General features: G+C 34.8%; 1 protein-coding gene across 1 annotated transcript; it reads right to left on the reverse strand.

The window, feature by feature from the left end:
- Window positions 1–256: 256 nt before the first annotated feature.
- Window positions 257–3,767, reverse strand: LOC139809570 (probable ATP-dependent RNA helicase pitchoune). The gene is made up of 10 exons (XM_071772544.1): window positions 3,554–3,767; window positions 3,275–3,346; window positions 3,031–3,105; window positions 2,689–2,949; window positions 2,234–2,548; window positions 1,856–2,157; window positions 1,606–1,758; window positions 1,317–1,487; window positions 1,001–1,178; window positions 257–660 (listed from the first exon to the last, which is right to left on the reverse strand). Exons 1-10 carry the CDS (start codon window positions 3,642–3,644, stop codon window positions 494–496), a joined length of 1,785 nt encoding a protein of 594 aa, XP_071628645.1. The 5' UTR covers window positions 3,645–3,767; the 3' UTR covers window positions 257–493.
- Window positions 3,768–10,972: the final 7,205 nt, after the last annotated feature.

Genomic DNA, 10,972 nt, shown 5'->3' on the forward strand with positions numbered 1-10,972 from the left:
TCACTACATCAGAAATTCTATAATCACATTTCCAAGAAAGTTCACAAAATTTTAAATCAATTAAGCGTCTCGAACTGCGTATATTGGACTCCTAAAAAAATCGAAAAAATACTAAGATCTGGAGATAGGGAAGTGTCATTCATTATCTGGAATTCTAAGAATTGTGATTTGAAGAATTTCCAAAATCTCAAATTTGAAATTTTGATTATAAAAAATGACGAATTATTGAGAGGGTATAATACAAATCAAAGCTTGAAACATTTAAAAACTCTTTATTTAAATTTCTTTATTTTAAATAAAAATAGACAGAAATCAGACATGATTGCCAAAAACGATAGTGTCTCAATATAAATAGTAGGTATTTTTGAACCAGTGTAAATGTATATTCTGTGTGTACAATATGATACCGATGTCATTACGATTCTTGACTATGTGTCATATTTTGGACACCGTTGTCTGTCATCCGCGTGTGTAAAAAGCGCATAGATGACAATTATCTGGTAAATTGCCGGCTGTCTTGCTTACGTTTGCCTACTTGACGAAAGGTTTTGGCACGTTTCACCTGTTTCGTCGAATTTGGATCGTTTATGTTTTTGAAGTGCCCGTAACCGCCTCCACCGAGCCTTTTTCGAGGTCGTGAAGCTTTGTTGATTCCCACTTCTGTAATACGCAATTAAAGAGTTAAGTAAGATAAACGATGTTTGATATTAGCTTGACTAGACTGCATATTGCTGTTTTTAAATTTCTATATACGATTTAAAGTTTCAAATAGTTTGATGGATTAGCGCCAATAAAAAAGATAATAATTAGAATAAGTTGAAGAAATGATTTTGATTAATTCAAAATATAAGTGTTAAATAAAGCAAAAAATGTGAAAAAAAATTAATTGTTTCGTTTCTATGAGTTATTAAAAGAGTTTAATAAGTAACTAAGATTTAAAGACATTACAATTAAGAAAGTATTTGCAATTAATGTTAAATCTATTATCAAAATAACTTACTTAAATCTACTGCCGGCGGTACAGTAAATCCGAACGACTTGGCGACTTTCGCCAGATCCAAGGTCTCTACATCAAAAACGTGTTTCAAGTGATGAGAGTCGTACGCTCTAACGTAATTCTTGTACGCCTCTTTCGCCGATTGATGTAAGAAGTAATTTTTCGAAATCAACTTCTCAAGCTAAAAGAAAAGACGATAGTATCTTATATCACAAAATGTAGAAATTCAGAGATGTTCATTAAATCGGTAGAATTGTTAGTTTTTCGATTTCGCTGTTCTCTATTAAAAAACGATGACGTATAAACATGTCTCACATACCTGCAATTGTATATCAGCGATTTTATTCCAAGAGAATTCATATTCGTTCACTGGTACGCGAGCTACCTTGAGATAACGAAGAAAGCCAAGTTCCTCTGGTCGCAGTATTAACAAAGCATGACCGCTGCTACCTTCTCCGCGAGCTGTTCGACCCACGCGATGGATGTATTCCTAAAAGTTATACAAGCCGATATTTCGAATCCACGCACATAAATCGCAAAACCACGTTGTTGGAGATTAGTCTTATTGTTAATGATAATCCACAAGGCAAAATATCTCATGTCCTTACCTTGGGATCATCTGGTGGATCAAACTGCACAATCCAATCAACGTCCGGTATATCTAGTCCTCTCGCGGCCACGTCAGTGCAAAGTAAAATCCCGGAGGAGGCGTTGCAAAATTGATAAAAAGTCGTGGTTCTTTTTGTCTGTTTCTGTTTGCCCTGTCAATGAGAGCGCGAACATTAATATCGAAGAGAATCTCATTACATTATTACAATTATTAAAAACAGTATAGAAAACTATCTGATGATAACTTACGTGGATACTCATTACTGGTAAATCGATGTAGTTCAAGAGTTCGTGATGATATTTAACGGACATGCAGGAACTGAAGAAAACCATTATCTTCTTCTGCTTGTTCTTTTTTAAGAAGGTAAATAAAAGTAGAAATCTTTTCTCGCTCGGGCACGTTACGTAGCCTTGTTGCAAGCCCTCTACAGTCGCCATTTCCTTGTCGTCGTCGACCCCCACGTATATAGGTTCTTTTTTTAGGGCTAACGTCGTTATCGTCGCTACCTTCTGTGTCTGCGTCGCGCTGAAAAGCATCGTCTGCCGGCGCTCTGCAATAATAATTCACACAATAATGAAAAGAAACGCGTAATTTGATTTCAATACTCTTATTGTAGGATCACTAACTGGGAAGAATGTTAATGATTTGCTTCAACTCTTCCTCGTAGCCGATGTCCAGAATACGATCAGCTTCGTCAATAATCAGACACTGGAGATTCTTGTATAAGAAATCAGGCGTGTTTTGCAAATGATCTAATAGTCGGCCCGGTGTTGCCACGATAATATTGATTCCCTTTCCAAGCTTTTGCGCTTCGGTCTGCCTGTTGGCGCCGCCCATCAGCAGACCGTATGTATGATAATGATATTTCATCAATTCTTTCAAGACTCCAAAAGTTTGCATAGCTAGTTCTCTCGTGGGAGACATAATAATACATCCGGTACCTGCAAATATCTATTTATTAAATCCCATTCTTGTTGATTTTGTATAGTCAAACCATCAGACTGATCAAAACAGTTTTACTTTGATTTTTAAGGATTATTTTCCAGTACTACTCGGTTGACTAGTTATCGTGATTACGTACCATTGCGCGGCATAAACTTCAACTTGTAAATCAGTTCAACTGCAGGAATGAGAAATGCCAGAGTCTTGCCAGATCCAGTTTTGGCAGCGCCAACTAAATCTCTTCCTTCTAAAAGAGGAGGAATAGCTTTTGCTTGTATCTCTGTCATATTTGTAAAACCCATATCCTTTATCGCCTTCAGGGTGTTCTCACATACTTTTTCATTTAATACTGAGAAGCTTGTATCATTTGTCAATTCAAAACCTACAGCTGTGCCAGGTACTAAACAAAATGTTATATATTATTAAACAAACATACAAATATCATTCAATAAATAATTAAAATTATATCAGAGATACATACAATTCTCAGTGGCAGAGGATTTCTCTATTACTTCTGACTTTTCATTTTCTTCGGATGCTTTCAACTTCCTTTTTTCTAAACAGAATACATTGTTATTAACAATTATCTAATAAAATAGAAAATAAGATAATAATTGGCAAATATTATCACCTTCTTACAAGTAAAACAAGTCATATAAAACATAAATATTTATGTGATAAAACATATATCTAAGCTATAAAAATAGATTAAAAGAAGTTGTTACTTTTTGGAGGAATGTCTTCTGAAGGAATGTGTCCCTGATTTATTTCAGTTGTTTTCTCCGATTCAGTTACATCTGTGTAACAAACAAGCCTTGTTTAAAGTAAATAATAGAAGAATAAAACTAACAGTGAAAAACCATTAGTTTCAACAAGTATTCGAGAAGTATTCATTAGCCGAATAATAATTAAGATATTATATGCTTTTTAAATATAACTACTAGCAAATTTACATATATTTTTTTCACGAAATCTAACCTCGAAGTTAGTTCGCACACTCTTACCTTTCTGTTCTTCCCGGCGTTTCAGTACGGTTAGTTTTGTCTTTTCCCGTTTTTTAATTTTTCGCATCAACACTTTTTCGGGCACGGACATTTTCTCGAGTTGTGGAGTAGTATCGTAATTGTATTAAAAATTATATAGACACAGTTAACATCCTCGTGGCAAACGCACATGCACATACGCACGTGGTATGTAATCTGCCGATATCAAGTCAGAGTCAGAGAGAAACCTGAGAGAGGCCATCCCGGTGATCCCGGCCTTTTGTTGCTGTGTTGTATTTTCCGACGCGCCGCCTGAGAAAGTGCAACTCAACTACGTCGTATCGCTCGGTAATCGCACATGGTTTGCGTCCGTGCTAATGGTTCGTGTCCGAACTAGCCAGCTGAAGGGGATATTCTGGCCGCGGCGGCCGCGCTTTCATCTTGCGTATTCCAATTAATAACGAATTACGATAATTAAAATTACAAAATTAAGATTACATTCTTCAAAATTATTACGAATCTTGTATCTCATAATTTTGAAAAAAAAATAATCGTAATTTTATAATTTTAATTTTCAGATAAATGTCAAATTTTGCAAGCAAGAAGCTATTATTTGAGCGTTGAGTCAAACCTTCACATTTATGTGAAATTTATAATAATTAACGATAATTTTTAAAATGTGAAATTCTATAGATAAAGAATAAACACCGTTATTATCTTAATCGTCTTCTGTTGATTTCGTATAATATATCCGGCATTAGTATCATACAATTTCAAATTTATTACACGTTTCCTTATAATTCCTTATTACAATAATTTTCTTATAAATAATGTTACATATGGAGGGGTAAAAGCCATAGTGGTGTAAGTCAAATTTTTTAAAATATTGTCTTGTATGCATAGATGCAATTTATATATTGTATAGATTGCATTTATGCACACGATTCAATATTTTAAAAAATTTGACTTATACCACTATGGCTTTTAGCCCTCCATATAATTAACAGTACGAGTTACAATCCCTTCGTGTTCCTACCTACCCAAAGTATAATATCTCTATGTATAATATGTATATATTCCCCGCCTATCCATATTTCTATATTTTATTATATTTCTCAGTCTTTTCTACCCCTATTTCATATATAATTTTTTAAGATTTGGTTGATTAGACCCAGCTTTATACGCGATCAAAGATCCATAACTTTGATCGCATATAAAGCTAAGTCTAATCAACCGAATTTAAAAGAGTTATATATGAAATAGGGGTAGAAAAGACTGAAAAATATAATAAAATTAGGGCCACTTCGACCAACGCCGATTAACTTTAATCGACGATTAACTTAATCAGCAGTGTCGCCAACAACAAGATATTTGTTGTTGATGTGTATGTCGTTCTTAACCAATCTTTTCAAATATTATACTACTTCTCTTTAATTTGAATAAAGGTGTTTCGGTTTTTATTTAAAATATCTACGAAAACGTGTTTATGTAACATGGATAGAATTATTAATTTTTTATTATTTGATGAATACGAGGGTTATGATCTTCCAGTAAAAAGGAATCGACGAAAACCACGTATAATCAGGCCACGTATAAATTATTTAGAAATTTTTGTCATAATAAAAGAAGATTTGCAATATCAAAGGAACACAAAAGAAAACTTTAACATGATATTAGAAAAAATTTATGTAGAATTACAACATAAAACTACACGCGCGCGCTTTATCATGTTAAATAAACGGAAGGACGTACGTGTTAATAACAAAATCGAGATATTCCAATAGCGCAGAGTATAAACTAAACAGTCCTTTTTGAATCATCTCTATATCTTGGGTGGTTGCCCAGATATTTGCGATAAACGATAGGGAAGACTTTTTTTTCTCGCGCCAAGCCAGAGACACATGGCCTTGACCTACTTTCGACGAACAGCTGTACATTATTGATTTTTACTTTCTAAATTGGCCTTGACCTAGATCACCGAGTCCATGAATGCCGGCGCGCGGCGTGTGTGTGTATATATACACGGCACGTTTATCCGTAAAATTCATAAATATTTCGATGTTTTTGCTAACTGATTTATAAGGTTTATTTTAAGTAGCGAAAGGCCTGCTTCCAGGCCAGCGTCGTTTACGCTATCACAGCTTCCTCTCTAATGTGAGATGTATTATTAATGATGTTGCAATCACATTAGCGCTAATTACAATATTTTATGTCGTTTTTGAATAATGTTTATATCTGTGGTGGTTGCAGAGATACATATAAAAATGTATTAATCGTTGGCTAGCATTATGCAACAATATTCTGAGACTTTTTACCGTTTAATGTTGTTCGAGAGATCATGCACTATGTTAAAGGGCACATAACAATGTTAACGTAACGTCATCTTTTAAGAATTCTCTAAAATTCGTATGCTGATTTAGGAAACGTTTTTATTGTGGTTTTTTATTATTAAATAACGTTTTAAAACATTTTATTTTAAAATCTTTGAATCGCATATTGTTCATTGGCATAAAGGCATAAACAATGTATAATAATATTTTTAATATACCTTAACCAAAAAAGATCCGACGGCAACGGTAATCACCGATAGGATATTAATTATTACATATAGTATTCGTATATTAAATCAACATGACAGCACGTGTTCGTATCGATCAAATAGATTTTGCAATATACGAAGATTCTCCTGATTATAAAATAGTACCTTTAATTTGTTGGCAATTTAATTTATTTATTAATTAATGAAACAAACTATCCCTTGAAACCACGAGGTATACTTCGTTGGATAAAACATTCATTACAGTTAATTTTAATTTGTTATCATCTTATTGTTAATCTTGCAATATACACATATATGCGTACGCGTGAATTATACAATACATATGTATCACATAAGCAAATGTTATTAATAAGTACATATTAATTTAATGAACAATACATATTAGTATTAAATTATTATTAAGTAATAGTGAGAAATACTATATTATGTATTCGTTGACACGCTTGAAAGATCATAAAAATTATGAAAAAAATTTTGAGTTGTGAGAAAAGCGAGAATCGCGAGTTTGGAGTCGTCTAAATCGCTCCTGTTACGCGGGAAGCATGATAAGCAAGGAAGTTGCACTGCAGGAGGTATTCGAACAGCGCGCAGCGACAAAACGAGTTTGCAGTCGTTTGTAATTCCTCAGAAATCGCTCCTGTTACGCGGGAAGCATGATGAGCAAGGAAGTTATTCCGGCAGCGCGCGGCACGCCTACCCCCACTTATTACCCACCGCCGTCGGAACGGCGCGCGGTACGGATGCCCCCAGCCCAGCCAACACGACGGCCAATCAGAACGCTGGCGGGTATGCACAGAAGGGGCAGTAGGCTCCCGCGCTCTGACCAATAGCAGCGTTGAGTTCGCGGAGGCAATGTGGGGAGGCAACACCCTCGCTCAGAATACCTCCGTCAACCTCCTTGCCTAACATGCTACCCTGATACTTTTGCCGATTTAAACAGAGTTTTCGACGCCGAGAATCGCCATTTTCACCTAACGGGCCATTTTAATATGTATACTTTCAACCATTTTTATGATCTGTTGTGCACCTCTACGATACGTAATCAAATTCTTCTAATTGTTTAATTTTAACCTATTATTGAAATATAAAATTTCTTTTATTATGATATTCATTAATTTATATATTCGTTTAAATACAAGTAATATTCACACTTATGCGCGGCGCGCAAAACGCTCCAATTCATTTCTCACGCTAAATACATGACATAGAGAACTGAAGGAACACGTAATGTACATGTTTTCCACGAAATAGCGAGATACATTACAAAAACTTATATTATTTTGCTAAAAAATTTCTAATTATTTAATAAAGATTATATAACAGCAGAGAATTTGGAGCTCTGTTTCTCTCGTCAATCACCATTTTGACAGCATTCTAAAACATTCTATCATCTATTTTGCTTTTCGTTCCCATTTCCAAATACAAGATATTACAAGTATAAAGATGTTTCTACAGATGTTTCTTGAGATTATTCATGCAGCGTCGTCTGTCGGAAATCTGAGCTGACGTTTTTCTTGACGTCATAAAATAATTTATTTTTGAAACTCTTTCTTGTTGAAATTATTAGAAGAATGCATACTTTGCATTAAAGGATACTTAATTGACATTATCAACATAAAAATATGTCTCGTGAATCGTCCAGTACTGTATATGTCGGAGTTTAGTGCTTCATCTCTTTCATGGGGGGATCACCGTTATTAAAAAATATTCTAAAGCTTCTTATCGTTAAATTAATTATTACTAGATAATGTGCTTTGCATTAACCTTTTCGCTCCTATAACGCCGGCTATAACTGGACGAACGACACGCCTAATCTCAAGAAATACGTTATTATCTTATCATTGTTATGTGTCCTTTAACGTGAGGCATACTCTCTCGATCAAGAATAAACGATAAAGAGTTATAAAATGCCTCTGCATAATGCTAGCCAACGAAAAAAAGGAAACTACGAATGCCGTCGCTCGCGCTCGGCGGGAATTAGGTAGACGGTCCGAAATGCGACGAACGACACGACTAATCTCAAGAAATATGTTCATCTTATCATCGTTATGTGTCCTTTAACGTGAGGCATGCTCTCTCGAACAAGAATAAACGATAAAGAGTTATAAAATGCCTCTGCATAATGCTAGCCAACGAAAAAAAGGAAGCTACGAATGCCGTCGCTCGCGCTCGGCGGGAATTTATATTATAGGTAGAGGTAGACGGTCCGAAATGCGACGAACGACACGACTATAATCTCAAGAAATATGTTCATCTTATCATCGTTATGTGTCCTTTAACGTGAGGCATGCTCTCTCGAACAAGAATAAACGATAAAGAGTTATAAAATGCCTCTGCATAATGCTAGCCAACGAAAAAAAGGAAGCTACGAATGCCGTCGCTCGCGCTCGGCGGGAATTTATATTATAGGTAGAGGTAGACGGTCCGAAATGCGACGAACGACACGACTATAATCTCAAGAAATATGTTCATCTTATCATCGTTATGTGTCCTTTAACGTGAGGCATGCTCTCTCGAACAAGAATAAACGATAAAGAGTTATAAAATGCTTCTGCATAATGCTAGCCAACGAAAAAAAGGAAACTACGAATGCCGTCGCTTGCGCGCTCGGCGAGAAGGTATATAGACGATCCGAAATGCTACGAACGACACTGGGACATATCTCGAGAAATATATTCATTTTAACATTGTTATGTATGCTTTAATGCCAGACTTGCTCTCCCAGATGTAATTAGGCGCTAAAGAGTTTTAAAATGTTGCTGCATAATGCTAGATAACAAGAAAAAGGTTATAGCTGCAAATGTCGACAGGCGGCGTTGGCTGCAAATAAATCTCGAGAAATATGTTTATTTTAATATTGTTATGTATTCTTTAATGCGAGGCATGCTCTCTCGAATGTGATTAGACGACAAACAATTGTAAAATGCTGTTTCATAATGCTAGCCAACGAGAACGAGAGGTAGCTGCGAATGCCGACGGGCGGCATTGGTCGACAAAGTCGGAGCTCCGAAATATCACACGCGACACCAAATAAATCTTGAGAAATACGTTTATTTTAATATTATTATGTATTCTTTAATGCGAGGCATGCTCTCTCGAATGTGATTAGACGACAAATAATTGTAAAATGCTGTTTCATAATGCTAGCCAACGAGAAAAAGGTATAGCTGCGAATGCCGACGGGCGGCGTTGGACGACAAAGTCGGATCCATAACTTTGATCGCATATAAAGATCCATAACTTTGATCGCATATAAAGCTAAGTCTAATTAACCGAATTTATAAGAATTATATATGAAATAGGGTAGAAAAGACTGAAAAATATAATAAAATTAGAAATAGATAGATATCTCCAAATTTGCGGAAGTTAATATGTTCAGAGTATTCTAAAATGTCGAAATATTGCATTAAAATCGCATGTCCGTACGTACATATGTGTATGTGCAGATTTGATGTCCGTGTTTACTCTGACTTCCGCAAATTTGGAGATATCTATCTATTTCTAATTTTATTATATTTTTCAGTCTTTTCTACCCCTATTTCATATATAATTCTTTTAAATTCGGTTGATTAGACTTTCAATTAGCTTTATATGCGATCAAAGTTATGGATCTTTGATCGCGTATAAAGCTGGGTCTAATCAACCAAATCTTAAAAAATTATATATGAAATAGGGGTAGAAAAGACTGAGAAATATAATAAAATTAGAAATAGATCGATATCTTCAAATTTGCGGGAGTCAGAGTAAACACAGACATCAAATCTGCACATACACATATATACGTACGGACATGCAATTTTAATGCAATGTTTCGACATTTTTGCCTTCTCCAGCGTTTCTTCTTCAGACGTTTTTAGCGCTCGACGAGAGAGAGAGCTTTAGAAGACCTTCAGGAAATACTTTTCTAATTCCAAAATAGTAAATCATGTTACTATTTTGGAATTCGTTTCCTAACTATTGCATATTCGCCGTATTTTTTTCTAATTGTTATACAAATTATTTGAGTTTCGTTATCGCTGTACGGATCATGAGAAAGAGAAGAAAAAAGAATTAGAGTGCAATGTAGCTATACGACTTGCTAAATACTGTTTGTTTTTCGTTGAGCTTTGTGTGGTCTATTATGCAAACGTGTCTGATATGGAACGCAGTGACTTTTGTTGCAACGAGGAGTGATAATTTTTCTTTTACTTTATTATGCTTTATCTCTTAGCTTTTAGTAGCGCTCGAAGGATAGATGTATGTTTCTAGAAGCCTATGTTTGTGTAACGTTTTTCGCGACTGGTTAGCGAAAGATCAGAATATCTTACGAAGAATCAGTTTGCATTGAATGGAAGTGAAGAGGAATGTCTCTTATTTTTATAGTCGATATTTACGGAGTTTTAGATATATAACGATAAAGATGTATTTATTTTCTTTTATTGCGACATATTTATTTTTAATAGATAGATCGGTGCTTTTGATCCTTTTACGTTTAGCGTAATGTAGACCGATCATTCTCTGTATGAGTATTCCTTTATTTATGAGTACTGGAAACTCGATGATCGGAAGTACAATTTTGTATTATATTAATATATATGTATATTTTTCTTACAATTTATATTATTCTCTTCGTTTTATTACTCTAATAGCTCGTCTATTTTGTGCAATAATTAAAATGTGATCGGTATATTGAAAAAAATTTCGAATATACATCGAGGAGACGACCGTTTTTCTACAAACAGCAAAAATCTCCTCATTATGTTTTACATTGGCCTAATCTGCAAAGTAGATAGATTGTAGTAGAATCGCCATGACGGTGCATTCGGATTGTAAAAGAGACTTGGAAAGAGATGTCGATAATGTTTAAGATTTAAATCGTTCTCGACCTCACTCTATAAACG

This window comes from Temnothorax longispinosus, chromosome 1, assembly GCF_030848805.1.
Source record: "Temnothorax longispinosus isolate EJ_2023e chromosome 1, Tlon_JGU_v1, whole genome shotgun sequence".
NCBI lineage: Eukaryota > Metazoa > Arthropoda > Insecta > Hymenoptera > Formicidae > Temnothorax > Temnothorax longispinosus.